The 17,632-nt window shown below is 35.2% G+C and overlaps 1 protein-coding gene across 1 annotated transcript; it reads left to right on the top strand.

Moving 5' to 3' along the window:
* Window positions 1–1,941: 1,941 nt before the first annotated feature.
* Window positions 1,942–15,166, top strand: LOC148952094 (uncharacterized). The gene is made up of 3 exons (XM_089089537.1): window positions 1,942–2,252; window positions 4,478–4,682; window positions 14,853–15,166. Exons 1-3 carry the CDS (start codon window positions 2,091–2,093, stop codon window positions 15,104–15,106), a joined length of 621 nt encoding a protein of 206 aa, XP_088945663.1. The 5' UTR covers window positions 1,942–2,090; the 3' UTR covers window positions 15,107–15,166.
* Window positions 15,167–17,632: the final 2,466 nt, after the last annotated feature.

Here is a 17,632-nt window from a genome sequence, read left to right as displayed (position 1 = left end):
CCCTTAACCGGAAGTTTACAGTGTCCAATCACGGTTGCAGTAGTAATAGAGACTTAGTAACAGCTGAACCATTGCCTATATTACTAAAAAAATTTAGATTAGATTTGTTCATTTTGAACATGTATACAAAACATTACATAACACCTGCTAAATAAGATACTGTGCAATGTTTCCAAAAACTCGAAAATAAAATTAGATTCTTTAAAATAAATAATTTAAAATAATTTTGCTTTTATTGAAAGTTTTAAGCATTTTAGGGAATTTAACTGTATTAAGTTAAAATGTTCTTGTTTCTTATGCTTAAGGTTTTAGTCTTCAGTAAAGCGCTAGTCTAGCAGAATCCTGCAAGCATATGGAAATACCATTGATCGTTTATTTGTTCTAGCTTAATTGATATATGTTCAAAAGGCTGCGAAGGCATTTTTTTTTTCAAGTTTCTTCACTTTTTAATTCCTTTAATCTTAAGATTAATTCCAATTAAATTTATAATAATTAACTCCATTTTGAAATTAATTTTAAGCTTAGATCAGCGCATTACGTACAATACCATCATTATCATGATGCTGCCGCAATATTAACTAAGTTTTTGTTGGATTAGCTGGATGAATTTGAATTAAAATCAAGTTGTTGGACTGTGATACAAAATTTAAGAGCCATGGCTAATTGGAGAAAAAGGCCTAGACAGATAGTCTGAGTGAGAGGGAAAGCTGGCATTCAAAATTGTATAAAAATGATGTCATTTCACTTGTTGATAGGTAGAGCCCTCCATCCTAGGGCAGAATTTATTTTCCAAGTGTTTGGGTAAACAGCAGGAGTAACTACGACTCTCTTATTGGACAATGTTGAGGAAACTAGTTTGAATCATCTTACTCAAAATCCTATTATGTTTAAGAGGTAATTACTTGGCAAAAAAAAAAAAAAAAAAAAAAAAAAAAAAAAAAAAAAAAAAAAAACTGTTGTCCCAATCCAGCAATTGAGACAAATGTGCACTTGAACGAGGCTTTTACCTTACCCATCTATCCAACTACCTAGGACCAAACAGTATACCCGAACCGTCAACCAAATAGAAAAAGCTAGCTAGGAGTACGTCTCTTGGGCTTGAGGGCCCCTATGCTGCAAAAGTTTCCAATCTTTTTGTCCTTAAAAATGACACTAGAACTTTTATTTTCCGTTCAAATGAGCACTCCCTTGATGTTCTTAGGACCATTGTTTCGATACGTTCGCCCCTGGGAGAAAACAAAAACAAATAAACACGCACTCGTCATCTATATTCTGTCAAAAAATACAAAATCACATATTTTTGTAGATAGGTGCTTGAAACCTCTACAGTAAGGTTCTCTGATCGGGTGGTGTGGTTTTTATTAAAATTCTTTGATTTGTAGGGGATATCCCCCCCCCCGCGTTTTTCGAAAAGCAGGTAAATTTTTTCCGACTCGTAGCTTTTTATGTATAGTACTAAAATTAATGAATCTTATATATTTGGAATCATCATAATAAGCCGATTCTTTTGATATATCTATTGATTTGAAAATTCCGGTTTTTAGAATTTCGGTTACTTTTGAGCCGCGTCACTCCTTACTTACAGTTCATTACGCTCCTTACTTGCATAGCATTATACGAACTGTTTGAAAACCAATTTGTTTCTTTTTCTCTAGCAAACGCCACCACTTGCCACCACATGTCACACTATTTGTAAAATTCAATTGTTTTTTCTTTATTCAGTTTATTCTTCTTTATGACATTTCCCATGGAAGTTTTGGATATATCTTCAACTTCTTAGACTAAGACAAGCTACTTGAGAATGTATCCTGATGTTTATCATTGCTTCTTTTGAAATGAAATTTCAAATGCTTCTTTGGAAAATTTCTTGGTTACATAAAACAAGCCATTTTCTTTTTCGTTTTTTAGTGTGAGAAGATAGAAAAACGTCGTCTTGAGCGGAAAAAGTGTTTGAATCAAGTTTTCGCAGATATTTCTGACCTTTCCGTTGCAGTCGATAACAAATTCAAAGAAGAAGAAGTTCGACTAAGGCAATATTACGAAAATTTGGAGAAGTCACTTCATAGAGAGCAACAGTCATCATCATTGCAATGAATCACATTGAAATCAAGCCCGGTGCAATGCTCATTGAGTATATTCAAAATTTAGATGACTCTGTCGATTTTCCAGAAAGAGTTCTCAGTGTTAAGAGAGGAGAGAATGGAAACTTGAAAAGAAACGACATTGAATGGATAAAGCAGAAAATAACTCAGGTATCTATTTTTAAATGCTAAACTTTACAAGAATATAAAATGGACGTGTCCTAGCCATCTTTCCATCCCCCTACTTTTCATAGCTTTGCATTTTCCATTGCCTTCTTGTATTTTATATAATGCAATTGGCTTGTTATGCTCTTTTGTTGAACATATACCCTCCCTCCCTCCCCTTTGTCCCTTGAAAAAAAAGTATTTTAATGTTTTTTGTATTTTATTAATATTTGCTTGATTCTTTGGTTGACAAAATCCTAAGGCCTTAGTTTTTCTGTAGGTGGAATCGAAGTCTTCTTTTATATATATTAATTAGAAAAAAAACTTCCCGAAAAAGAAGTTTTTCAAAGAAAAGTAAAGACGTATATAACACTTAAGACCAACAGAAATAAATTTCCATAATAACTCCAACTTAAAACGACCAAAAATTACTATTAAAGAATAAATGAAACTCAAAACGAATAGAAATTAAATAAACAATCATAGAAAACATAGAAATAGTAAATATTAATATTTATATGTAAAAATGAGTAAAAATTAAATTACATGCTCAAGTCAAACTTAAAACAAACAATAATTACTACAAACAGGGGTTTGGCTACTGCCCTTTTCCCGCTTCCCTAACCGTAAAAGTCCAAATCTTGTTGTGTCATTTGCGTTTTACTGAAAAGTATATGTATCTTCAACACTATACTTTTATTTTTCAAAATATCAGCGAAAAACGAATATAAAATCACTATAATAATCAAGACGGTTGGAAGGAACTGATGAAATTAGACTGAAAGTTTCATATATAATTTTATAATTCTTAGAAACTCAGCAATTCAAGATTTTATTTTATTGCAATTTCTATTTTTATTTTTAATGTTGTAAATACAAAGGGAAATATATGTAATATGTTTCGTTTTCAATAAAGCGCAAACGACGAAACAAGCCTTAGACTTTTACGGTTAGGGAAGGGTAAAAAGGGCAGTATCCAAACTCCTGTTAGTAGTAATTTTTGTTCGTTTTAAGCTTGACTTGAACATTCGGTTTAATTTTTACTCGTTTTAAGATTTATTTATTCGTCTATATTAGTACCAGCTATCTCCATGTTTTCCGTGATCGTTTATTTTAATTTCTGTTCGTTTTGGGTTTCATTTATTCTTTAACAGTACTTTTTGGTCATTTTGATTTTGCATTATTATAGGAATTTACTTCTGCTGTTCTTAAGTTTGATATGGCTCTTAACTTTTATTTTAAAAACTTCCTTCTCGGAAAGTTTTTCTTTAATCAATTTCTGTTCGTTTTTATTGCCAACGTTTTGGTTTGGGTGAATTAATGAATATTTCGTCAGTTTTTCATGAATTTGGCGTAAGGAAGGAAGGAAGGATAATAGGAAGATAGGAAGTAGGGAATAGGAATTATCTTCAATAGGAAGATAAATCTGTGAACCAAGATTAGAATATTGAGAGCTACAGTGATGACAGTGGTCAAGTATAGTTGAAGCGTGGGTGCTCCGAAAGACGGGGGAGTATTTATTAGATGTTATCCAAAGGAATTGTCTACGGATCCTTTTGGGTACCCGTCTGACTGACCGTATTTCAAACAGCAAGCTACACGAAAAGTGGTTCTATCCGCTTTCTAGGGCTATAATGATAAAAAGGTTGTGATGGTTAGGACACGTGCTGTGGATGAAGGATGATAGATTGCCAAGAATTGTTCTTTTCGGCCAAACGAAGAGTAGGTCGTCTCCGAATACGGTGGGAGGATGTCGTAAGGAAGGATTTAAGGGGAATTGGAATTTTTTGGGTGGATGTAAAGAGGGTTGCTTTGAAAAGATTAGGATGGAGGAAGAGGTTGCGTAGCTGTTTTGGTCTCTGCAGTGAGACCGTTTGGCGCTGCAGTGAGTTGTTGGTAATAGTAGCAGCAGGAGTAAAACCTTAGTAAGAACTCATATGCTACAAATTTAGTAAAATAACCAAATCTACTGAAGTTTACTCATCAATATTCAAAGGAAATCTAGGAAAATCCCTAAATTTTGTCATAAAATTATTAGAGTTTTTTCTAGGATTGCTGTTTTCATAGTTTAGTTATTAATTTCACCCCAAAAAATTGGTTTTTTAGTTTACATTGGAATTTACTGATTTTCCCAAAATACATTTCCGAAAAAATCTCTTCTTGCAGGAGAATACACTATCTTGGGTACAAACCTGAAAACAGTTTTTGATACCGTTTCAATTGTCTTGCAGGTTCCTGCTGACTATCCTCTGTACAAAATGCTAAGATGTTGCGATATATTGCTCCCAGCATTGCCAGCCCCACCACCTAGGGATCCTCAACTTGAGGCGAGGTGTCTCCGTTTAAGAAAAGAACAAGAACAAAAAGAATATGATGCCATGGTTAATAGAATTGCACCTCCCAAGGAAAGAAAGCCGGATAATCTGGCTGCAGAATGTAATTTTTTTTCTTTCTTGTGGTGCTTGGGTAGATGGTGAATTAACGGGGTCAACTGACCTTCTAGTTTTCTGCCGGTTCCTGTCTTTTACATTTTTCTTTCTGATTTGACACCCCGCCACTGAAAAAATATTAAACTCTGCAACATTAATCTTTAGGAAAGAGCATATATTGAGTAATATCAATGACAGAAACCAAGTTCTAAAACAGACAGAGAACGGGCTTTGGAAGTACAGAAAGGTATACCGCTATTGTCGTTTGTTCTTTCCTAGAGCTTTGGGATATTAGAACAGCTTTGGGTTTAGAACCTGTGTTTTTTCTTAATAAAAGAAAACAACAAATTACTGCAAAAATCTGGTACTACTATTTCAAAATATATGCCTTCATTGTTTATCGGCGTGGTTCAACGTATTCATTGAAAGCGATTGTGAAAAGGTTATCCAATTAGTCTGTATCAGACGTGAGCGAAGTCACTGGTACCTGAAAAAAAAATTAAAATTGCGAAGAGCTCATCTCTGGGACGCATAGATTTGTTATTGTATTTTGTCATACTAGGGCAAGGAGAAAACATGGATTAATCATGGCAGACAGTAATTATATAAGACACAGTTGCCTAAATTTTTTCTAGATTTTAATTAATTACTAAAAAGTAACCATGGGTGTCTTAATTTAGATATACGAGGCGGTATCTTGGACCTTTCACCCACGCAATTGAACATTCATTAAACAGAAATGTATGGTTTATTGTATCCTTTTTAGTTGTTACTTTATTTGACTCACCTCCGCTGCTCTCTTCACCATTGTCAGACTTACCTGGTGGTTCCGCCCCAAAGACTGGACAAGCCAAAATTACCCCGGGAAAGTTGCCCATAGAAAAGAAAATATCGGTCGATAACCGATATTTCTTTCCCGATATCCGATAATGATACTTACCCTCATATCGGCCCGATAATATAGGTTGGCCGATATATCGGTCGGGCTCTAATATGTAGCACTGATGTGTCTCCCTTCTTTTTTTTTTCTACTAGGGCTAGCGGGCTAACAGAATCCGGGTTGCAGCGGTAGCTAGCAACCTAGTAAGAGACGTTCACGTCCAATGTTAAGAAATATAAAAACCCATAGTTCCTAACAAAGGAGTCAGATCAAAACAAAAAGCACACCATTAGAACCGCCTTGTCCGAAACCCCTGTATAGGAAACTTTCTGTCCCTTGGCTTGAACAGCAAGGGAAATATATTGGCTTGAAAATCAAGAAAATTGACTTTAACCACGTTATTCTCCCCAAACGGGATATTTTTTTCTCTTTTTCTTTTTTTTTCTTTTCCACAGATAGCTTGGCACTCGAACATCGTAGAGGGTTGTTCAATAGCTCATTTTAAAGGAAATTAATTGGGTTAAAAATCTATAGTAACTAAAATAAATTATTTCTAAAAGAGAATAAATTTTTCCACCAAAAACTGCATTTTTGATGTCTTTTCACACTACAGTCTTTCAAACATAATCGTATACCAGCGGTAAGATTTTTCATAGTAAAGAACGACCTCTTGCCTATACAAAATTTTATAGGCCACTTAACTATAGAGTAGAGGCTAGTACAGTTATATTTAAGGTCAATATATTAAAATTTTCCGTTAAAAGACGATCATTGGAATAAAAACCCATTTACATACATTTGATTTAGTTTGCTACTTGATTGTTTGAGGCTAGTCTATTACTATTTCAAAGAAGAAAAAGCCGTAGGCTTTTTCCTGTTTGTAATCAATTAGTTATAATAATGAACGACCTATTGCCTATACTAAATTTTATAGGCCACTTAACTATAGCATAGGTTATTACAGTTATATTTAAGGTTTCCGGGTTGCAGCGGTAGCTAGCAACCTAGTATGAGACGATCACGTCCAATGTTAAGAAATAAAAACCCATAGTTCCTAACAGAGGAGTCAGATCAAAACAAAAGTACACCATTAGAACCGCCTTGTCCAAAACCCCTGTATAGGAAACTTTCTGTCCCTTGGCTTGAACAGCAAGGGAAATATATTGGCTTGAAAATCAAGAAAACTGGCAGCTACTACAACATTCTGCCTAAACGAGATATTTTTTTCTTTTTTCTTTTCCACAGATAGCTTGGCACTGGAACATCGTAGAGAGTTGTTAATAGCTCATTTTATAGGAAATTAATTGGGTTAAAAATCTATAGTAACTAAAATAAATTATTTCTAAAAGAGAATAAATTTTTTCACCAAAAACTGCATTTTTGATGTCTTTTCACACTGCAGTCTTTCAAACATAATCGTATACAAGCGGTAAGATTTGAACCCACGCCTCCGAAGAGACTGGTGGCTAGCACCAGTGTCTTGGACCACTCGGCCAGGCTGCATCTTATAATTTGGGTTGCAGCAGTAGCTAGCAACCTAGTAAGAGACGATCAGTCCCATGCTAAGAAATATAAAAACACAAAACTCCTAAAAATAGAGTAAGATCAACACAAAAGTACATCATTAGAACTACCTTGTCTGAAACCCTACTAGATAAATAATGAATGTCGTCAGTTTTATATTAGAGCTATGACGTGAATAGAAAAACACGATATTATGTTGTGGCTTCTGAAGACGTCATGAAATAATATCATTGCGCCATGATCCGGGTTGCAGCGGTAGCTAGCAACCTAGTAAGAGACGATCACGTCCAATGTTAAGAAATATAAAAACCATAAATCCTAAAAAACGGAGTCAGATCGAAACAAAATGTACACCATTAGAACCGCCTTGTCCAAAACCCCTGTATAGGAAACTTTCTGTCCCTTGGCTTGAACAGCAAGGAAAATATATTGGCTTGAAAATCAAGAAAAGTGGCAGCTACTACAACATTCTGCCTAAACGAGATATTTTTTTCTTTTTTTCTTTTTTCTTTTCCACAGATAGCTTGGCACTGGAACATCGTAGAGAGTTGTTCAATGGCTCATTTTAAAGGAAATTAATTGGGTTAAAAATCTTTTGTAACTAAAATAAATTATTTCTAAGAGAGAATAAATTTTTTGAATTTTGTAGTAAAGAACGAACTCTAGTCCATAGTAACTAAAATATCAAAATAAAACGCAATTTTTGACAAAACTTAAATCATCATATGCATGATGATACAACACATTTATCTTTCGAAGTACAAGCATCTTTCGAAGCTTCACCGGGGTAGGATGTCATGTTTGACTGACTTCTCTGTTGTAGTAAAGAACAAACTCTAGCCCATAGTAACTGAAATCTAGTCCATAGTAACTGAAATAAATCATCATATGCATGATGATGCTACACCTTTAGACAATCTTTTGACAAGATGTTTTAACACAAGCATCTTTTGAAAAGTTGGTTTTCTGGGATATGTGTCATATTTCACTGATTTTGAGGTCTGATTCCCTGTGGCTCGTATTTTACTTTTCCAACTAAGAAAACGCTATAGGCTTTTTCTGTGTGTTATAGTAAAAAAAAAGAATTCTGGCCCAGAGTAGTTGAAATATTAATATAAATTATCATGTGCATGATGATAGTATAATACAAGTCTAGTAGGTAACAAACATTATATTGTTGTTGCACTGGTAGCTTAAATATTAAAATAAACTATCATATGCATGATATAGTATAATACAAGACTAGTAAGGAACAAACGTTATATTTTTATTGCAGTGGTAGCTGCAACCTAGTAAGAGACGAACACGTTCCATAGTAACAAAAAAATAGCCTAAAACTCCTAAAATGGTGTCAGATCAAAACACAAAATACACCATTAGAACCATCTTGTCCAAAAACCCTACAAAGGAATCTTACAGTTCCTTGGCTTGAACTACAAGGAAAATCCGTAGACCTGAAAAACAAGGAAAGTGGCTGAAACCCCGATATTCTGCATCGAAGGCATCTTTTCTGCGTTTTGTTTTCGCTACAGCTAGTGGGGCACTGGATTATAATAGAGAGCTGTTTGATGGCTCATTTTAATGGAAGTTGCTGCATTTAATGCCTTTTTTGATTAAAAAACAATTTCTAAAATAATTTTTTTTTTGCAAAAAACTGCATTTTCGTATGATACTGGGGTGATAAATGTTATAGTAAAGAACAGAATGGGATTATGTAATTTTCATCGGTATCATGGTTGTAAAGATAGCTAAAACCTAATAAAGAACAAACCACGCTATATAGTAACTAAAAGTTAACATAATGTGAGCATCTTTTGAAAAGTTACTTTTGTGGGGTATGGTGCCATATGAGTTCAAACTACCGACATAAGAATCCACACCGGTGAACAGTTATCCAAGTATGACAGATGTAAGCGGGCTATTACTCAGAATTGCGACCTGACTAATTACAGGAATATCCACACCGGAGAAAAGCCATTTGATTGTGACATATGTAAGCGAGGTTTTAGTCAGAATAGCCACCTCACTTCTCACATAAAAATCCACACCGATGAAAAGCAATTTAAGTGTGACAAATGCCAAAAAAGGTTTTCACACAAAAATAGTCTCACAAGACAACAAAGGAATACGAAATGTATGAGATACTGAAAGGAATGAAGGGGGAAATCTTAATAAAGATTAGAATGCTACTGAAGGGAAGGGAATAACGAAATTTAATCGTACTAAATACCAAAGGACGGAATACGGTGAAAAGCCATACAAGCGTAACGTTGAGTTTCAGTCATGGTGGCAATCATGTTACACCCATGCCGGTGAAAGTCATACAAATGTGAAACTTGAAATAAAAAGCTCAGTAGAAAGCTAATCAGTCTAAACACCTAAGAATCAACACCAACAACATTCAAGCTCTAGAAGTAATATAGGCATTTGGCACCTTTTTCGGACTGGAATCAATTGAAAACTGTCATTATGTGTAACTTGAGAACCAAAATGGACCTGTGAAACTTCCAATGCTACCCCACTACTGCGTTTGGCTTGAAAAGAACTAACTCTAAATTATAGTGAAGGACGAGCTTAAATTTACTCTAAATTTTAGTAAAGAATTAACTCGAAATCATAGTAAAGAATAAATTCTAAATCGAACAGTTTGTGGTAACGAACTGTAAGTAAGGAGTAACGCGGCTCAATAGTGACCTAAACTAAAAAAAAAACGGACAAATAATTTTTGATATCAATAGATATATAAAAGACTTGGCTTATTATGCTGATTCTGAATATATAATATCCGTTAAATTTAGTGTTACCCATCAAAGGCTACGAGCCCGAAAAAATTTGTCAAATCTTCGGAAAAGGAAGGGAAACAACTTAAAGTCAAAGAATCTTGATGAAAATCACACCGTCAGATTCAGCCCATTAAAGAACCCTACTATAGAGGTTCCAAGCTCCTATCTGTAAAAATTCTGCAAAAAGAATTTTGTATTTTTTGCCAGAAGAAAGATCACGGATGCGTGTTTGTTGGGTTTTTTTCCAGGGGTGGTCGTGTCGAACCAGTGGTCTAAGGATATCGTGAGACAGTCCTTCCGAACTGAAAATAAAATTTCTAGTGCCATGTGACCAAAAAAACTGGAGGCCAACTAGCACCCTTCCCATTCCCTTTTTTCCCCAAAGTCGTCTGATCAAAATTTTGAAATAGCCATTTTTTCAGTATAGTTGAAAGGTACATTAAAACATGTCTTTGGAGATGACATGACCCCCAAAACCACCGGAGGATATGCCGCAAAGAAATGGAATTTGTCCATTGTTTATATATAGTACTTATTATAGGGAAGTATACTGGCATTTTAGGAAAGGGGGGGGGGATCTTCTGGGGATGGATTTTCTACTGGGAGAATTTCCCATTGGAATGCAAGTTTCCGGGGGTGAACTTTCCAGGAGAGATTTAACACGGGGAGAATTTGGCAGAACTTGTATGCAAAATTCGTTTTATTTTACTTAAATTCTCGTTGGTGATCCCAATTTTCATCGGAGCTGGAATCCTCTGGGGTATTTTCACGTGGGGGAGGGGGATTTTCTACTGGAGAAATTCTCCATAGAGGAATTATCACCTGAAGACATTCTCAATGGACGATTTTCTACAGGAGAAACTTCATTGGAGGTGTTGTCCAAGGGTAATTTCTCGGCGGAAGAGTTTTAAGTGGGAGGAAGTTACTGTAGAGGAATTTTTCGTTGGTGAGGGTATTTCCTGGGATTATCTGAAAAACGATCAGGAATTAAATTAAAGAAAACAAGTTTCTCTACTGAAAGTAAGGAGCAACATTAAAACTCAAAACGAACAAAAATTATTCCGTATATGAGGGGGGCTTCCCCATCCTCAATATTTCACTCTTTAAGCTTAGGTTCGACTATTTGTCTCAATTCTTCGAGAATGATTCCTGAAACACAAATGGCGTATAATTGGAATCAAAAAATTTTTTAGTTCTTAAAAACCTTTAGCGTGAAGAGAGGGGTATTGAGGAGGGGGCAGCAGATCTCAAATGTATACGGAATAAGTTATGTTCGTTTCAAGTTTTAATCTTGCTCCTTTCTTTCAATACAAAAAGCTTATTTTTTATTTAATTACAGTAAAGAACAGACTCTAAATTATAGTAAAGAACGAACTGCAATTTAGACTATAATTTACTCTAATTTATATTTCGTTCTTTACCATAATTTATAGTTCGTAGTTTACTGTAATTTAGATTTTGTATGATCTAGCATTCCATAATAAATCTCTTTTTTCTCGTAAGACTCGAGTTGGTCTATCTTCTTATGCTGACTCATGCTTGGCTTAAGAGTTCTTTTTCTGAGGCATTAAGAAAGAGCCGTCACGTCATCCAAGAGCATGTTCTCATCAGTACCCTTGCGTTCTCTTTCATACCAAGAAAACAGCTGAAAAGACTGACGGTCTCCATATGCTCAGGCCTTTTTGGGTAGACGCCAGTATCCCAGTCAGCAGCGTATAAATCACAGCTTTGTGGATCCTCTTTTGCGAGCTCTTCAAGCTCTTGATATTTTCATAGCGTCCTCTTAACTTTGCTTGTTTTTGCAATGTCAACATATCTAAATTGTCTTGAAATACTGCGCAGCTTTGTGCCTAGAAGTCTGTTTGTGGCTTCGACAGCTCCAATTTGGCGAGTTTTCATTGACTTCAAGAATTAGTACATATTTCTTTGGCCAAGACTCTTGCGTGCACTATTCACTTCCTCCCAGATGTAATCGACTTCGGTAGTTTTGCTTTTGTAATGTAATCGATGATGTAATATGGCAATTTGGAACCCAAGTGGCCAATATACTGAACATCAACATTCGACAAATTGGCCAATAACTATGCAAGATTGTATCTATACGAGCAATGTCATGCCTTCTCTTTCTTGTTTTTTTTTTTTTTTTTTTTTTTTGCGATTTGTCCCGTGAGCCAAGCAGTCAATGACGTCATGCAGTTTTTTTCCGTTCCTTTGTAGGACGAGGAAGGTGAAATCTACAATATGTAACCCATCTTTCTCCTTTCCTCTTGTACTTTTATCGACAGTATTTATGACAACGGTGCGCTTAATGGTCTTTGACTAGTTTGTGAAGCGTTGGCCTCGTCATTCTATTCGGCGTTGCAAGTTAAAATGCGATCAATGTACTGAATCACCTAAGCTGCTGTTGATTTCCTAGTAACAGGAGTATCTTCAATCCAAAAGACGCAGTGTACATGAGGTGCACCTCTTGTCTGATAATCAATACACTAGAAATGGTCCCTGACTTTACCAAACATTGGATTTGTTCTTGAACAAATCAGGTCAATAAATATGGTTGTTCATTTCCTGTGAAAGTATATAGAACCCAAGACTGAATCTAGAGACATTAATTCTCCTGGTGTCATCTTTTCCACACCTCCCACGTGCCTGTTTATGGTCCGTAAGCAATCAATAAATTCAGGAGAGTACCACTCGGCACAGGAAACTGTCGAGAATAAAGTCGGTGAACCTCCCTGCTCAACCATGGATTTTACTTTGTAAGACATTGACGGAAAATACTGCCGAAATCCTCGAGACTGAACGGGAAACAAAGTTTCTTCCTTCTCTCCATCTCGGGAATGAAGCCTGTCCATAAACTGGCTAGCGTTTTGGTTTTAGTGTTCCCATTACGCAACATGTGACCAACGCTATTACACATGTAAGATATCTGTCATCTGAAAATTATTTATCAGATTTTACGAACAAATGAAAGTTCGAATGGAGATAAGTCCTTCAGATTTTCATTAGAAATTCAACTTACTTGCGGTATATTTGGGGATGACGTGACCAATCAAGTATATAACTATAAACTCGATAACATTTCTGTTACAATTGGAAGAAGAAGATTGCGCCACCTTCATTACAAATTCATCTTACATTTAGGCAATATTAAAGGAAAAAAGTTTACAATTCAAGACTTTGAATGAACCCCGTAATGAACTCTCTCAGACAAATCTAGCCAATGAACCGAAAACTATTTATGCCCCGAAAGTAATAATTTTTTTCTGTCTAAGTATGGTTTGTTTTAATTTTAATACTCTAATTTGTCTGCTGATGACCATCACTGGTATATGTGATCGAAATATCCAGATTTTGTTTGGTTTCTGTTTTCACTGTAACCTAATCAAAAGACTTTTCCTCACTTGAACTTTTATTTGTTCGCTACAGAAATGCAGTGTGATCTTAGAAAAAAAAAACAGATATTGTTTACCAAGACTAAACCTTGTGTGTGATAAGGATATTATATATTCGGCATTCCTTATTTCAAAAGTCCTTGCTATGTCTTGCATGTCATTTTTGCCATTAGGGAAAAGACTTGGAAACACTTTAAGATCAATATCTTGCTGAAATAAGTCCTTGCTCTTACCTCTTAGTCTCTTCAGCTGAAATGGTCAAAATCAAGGCTTTTTTGTTCTTAAAATCGTCTATAAAGTCCTTAGAAACCACTGCATTATTGGATGTAGAGAAAAATGTTCAACCAATTCAGGTTTTGCATTATTTGTCAGTTTCTTAAGAATAGCGTCGTTCGGTATTTCAGGTGATATATCAACACCGACCGCCCTTTCAGCCAAGCGAGTTTCAAGGATCTCATTTAGATCTTCTAAGGTGTATGCACGTTTTTTCCTGTAAAAACAGGTGTTTTCTCTTAGCCATAGTAGTGCTTCATGCACTCTTTTCAAATCAATTAAATTTGTCCAAACATTCGTACTGTAATTTGGTTAGTTGCGCTAGCAGAAGTTCCTCTCGTGTCCTCAAATGCACAGTCGCTTAGGTCAATAGTAGAGATGCTAGTGTCTTGAGAAGGCATTCCAGAAAATTGTACTGTATCAAAATCATCTTCAGTCTGACATCTACATTTATTAAAGCCTCACAATTTAAATATATAGTAAAGAACGAACTCCATCCTGTTGTAACTTAAATATTAAATTAAAATGCAATTTTGACAAAGACTATATACTTCAAGAATGAGAAATAAGAGAAATATATAAAGGATTGATATAGTTTTACATAAAGAGCGGTATAGGTCATTATAAATGGGGATTATGTAAGTTTCATCAGTATCATGGTTGTGGAGATAGCTGAAACCTAGTAAAAGCAAACTACGGCGTATAGTAACTAAAAGATAATAGAATACAAGAATCTTCTGAAAAGTTGTTTATCTGGGGTATGGTGCCATATTTGACTTACTTAGCTGCCTTATCCACTAAGGTTCGTCTCTTTCTATTTTTCCTGTTTGTAATTTTCTTTCCAAAAATTTTTCTCGTTAACCATTATTATCTACATCTTTAATATTTAGATAAAGAGGTAGAAATCCATGTCTTTGTAGTGTCATTCGTGTATCATTCATTAGAATATCTGTCTTTGTTGTATCATTCATTCGAACCGGATATTTCTTTTTTCTTCACTTTTATTTTTGACTTGTTGTGATTGTCGCTGACGCAAGTATTCTAACTGTATCTCGCTGCCCCTTATCTTCTAATCGTATATTTCTTCTAATCGGATATTTCTTTGTTCTTCACTTTTATTTTTGACTCTTTATGATTGTCGCTGACGCAAGTATTCTAACTGGATCTTGCTGCCCCTTATCTTCTAACCGTATATTTCATTGTTCTTCACTTTCAATTTTGACTCGTTATGATTGTCGTTATCGCAAGTAATGGAATGATAAATTTTACCTGGCCTACGTAAAATTCAAGATGGCAAACTCTTTATTACTTATTTTGTTTTTCAGTGCGTGAAGTGAATAGACAGTTGATTCAAGTGTTCCAGTTTGTGCTATCGACCGGTTCAGCCTTTGCGTTTGGTTTCTGGGGCGTTGATTGGGCAGCAGGTCCATTCGATTTTGGTTCTCGTTCGCTCATTGGCGTCGTCTGTGCACTCATAGTCGCCATTGCAGAAATATATTTTCTTATCAAAATTATTGGTGCTTCTGATAATTTTATAGACGGTGTTAAAAAGAAAAAAATTTCTTCCAAAGATCGATAGTTGTGTGGATTGATCATGTTTTGTTATTTTCCTAGTTTTCTTATTAAATGTACGTATTTATTCCTGGAGTTTTTTAAGTTCTAGTGTCATAACTTGGCTTTTGACTTGAGCATACCTTGGGTTTCCTTTTAGAATGTTAGTATCTAAGTCAGTGATCAAAATCATTGTAACTGTGGAATGCTGAGAATATGAGAGTTGAAAATTAAATCAATAAATATAAAGAGGTCAACTTGAGACTCGGGAAAAGCAAAAAATGAGAAGGCATGACCTCTCGTTAAAGGAGAAACAACTAGACCGAACTTCAGCTTCAGTAGGAGTTTTTCAAGACCGAGTCTAATTTAAAACGAAAAAAACAAAAAACCCGGCAATACGATATCTCTCATTGGCCTTTCCCAATTAAGTAAATCTTTTGGTCAGGATTGCCCCCCCCCCCCCCGTATCACTCTTTTTTGTTTTCGGATTGGTCGGCCTTCGGTCAAGAAGCCTAAGGTCGATCTTTTGAGTCAATCGGATTAGTACGCTTACACCCACGCCCTAATCCATGAAGTTGGTGCCTACGCCTATCATTAGTTATTATAATCGTTGCCATCTTTGATACTTAATGAGATTTGGCTCTATATCTGTTACTATTTTCTTTATATATCCTGCATTGGCCAGAATATTTTAGAAAATGCATATTTTAAAAGGAAATTTCGAAGATTAGAAGAAATACAATGCTGGGTAGGACAATTTTCTTTATTCTAGCGCTCATTTCAAGAAGAAAAAGCATTGTGCATCAATAAACTGTCGTTTTTGTCATTTTGTTCCATGGTGCAACAAATTTGGCTGCGATGGGCCAAAATGTCTGCAAGTCAGACAGCCATTTATTTATGGTAAAGAAAAGCTTTTTAAAAATCTAACAGTTTTTAAAGGCATTATCCCAGAGGGTTTTGCTTTTCGTTCTTAAATGATCTATTTAGTAGTTTCCCTCTCCAAGACAATAAATCCCATAAAATGCCTCTATAAACAATTGTCAATTTGCTCAATTTACGGCTCAGGGGATGTAAGGGTTACACCATCCCCAGCGGCATATTTGTCGAACCTATTGATTTTTTTGAACAAAATTATTATCTCATGTTTTGATAAGATGGCTTGGGGGTTATGCAGGGGCCACGTAGCAAAAAACAGGAGAGGAGGATTCTCGGCCCCAATCACTTTCGACCCTTTGAAAGAGCACTAAAACATTCTCTTTCTGAATGATTGAGTCGCCTCCCAATTTATTACTACCACCCCTTCTACGCGAAGTCACCAGGGAAAAATACACAGAAGCCTGGCTCTTTGGTTAGATAGCATTATAGCACTGCTTCTGATTTAACTTTCCTTCTCACACTGCAAAATTTAAATTTGCGCCCTAGGAGACCTATTACCAAGTGAAACCGACGGCCGCAAACATGAGTCCTTTCTACGTCACGATCATGTTTATTACAATTTTTTTATAAATTTGGTTCTGTTTAGTCAAATAATAAGAAAATTAAGTGTCATGCCATTGTTAATTAAGTTCTATGATGTCAAAGTAATTAAGTATTTCTTGTTCAACACTGGACTTCAGCATAGGTATATAAAGTTTATGATAAACTTTAATGATATATAAAGTTTATAGAATTTTCGATATAAAACTTTACCAAAATTGTACCAAGAAGGAAAGAAGTATTATTTGTAAGATTGTATTTTCACAAAAATACTTCGTTAGTAATTATCACGCTTGAGATGCCTTTTTTTTCATGAACTTTAAAAGACATATTCATTAGTCAAACCAGACAACTTTGCTTCATCACTAGTGAATTAGCACACACTACTACCAACTAATAAAAGCCCAAGTAGCTGAGGCCCATCTTTCAATAATCTCTGACTGCCTCATTTGAAGAGATTATAATTTTGTTTAACTCCAACTATTTTAAAAAAAGCATATTTTTGGCAATCAATTATTGATATTTTATTTATTGTCGCAGCTTATCATTTTACATTCTAAAATTTACTATAAGCTATATTCAACTACGAATAAAATCATAATTAGTCCCCGAAGCCGCGCCAAAACAAAATATGGCGGACCGAAAAATTTTTTGGCGGTGCGCCGCCAAAGACTGGTCGGCGGCGCGTCGTCAATTGATCGGCGTTTGTTCTATTTATATAATTTTTTGATTATTTCTTAAAAGTTTCTAGAAAATAAATTGATATCAGTTCTTTTCGGAATTCCTTCTAAGCAAGAGTTCTTGGGGTCCACAATTCCTTTTCAGCTTCGTTACCATGACAGTGGCTCGGGCAAGATAAGGACGAGACATCAATCTTAACTTCTCCCGAAAATTCTTTTAATCCAAATGACCGACAGTGAGAACTTAAACTGCCTAAAAATTGAATTAATCCGACAAAATAGAGAATTTTAAATTTAACTTCAACTAAACTTAAAAATTAAATCAAAATTAATTTACTTGCACCATATCTGGTGCAAGAAACCTCAAGGGAATCTGAAGTATATCTTACTCCATGTCT

Source organism: Artemia sp. Qi Xiang Cuo, chromosome 5 (genome assembly GCF_049724085.1).
Source record: "Artemia sp. Qi Xiang Cuo chromosome 5, ASM4972408v1, whole genome shotgun sequence".
NCBI classification, from domain to species: domain Eukaryota; kingdom Metazoa; phylum Arthropoda; class Branchiopoda; order Anostraca; family Artemiidae; genus Artemia; species Artemia sp. Qi Xiang Cuo.
Note: the sequence above shows the minus strand (reverse complement) of the source record. Positions and strands in the feature narration are given on the sequence as shown.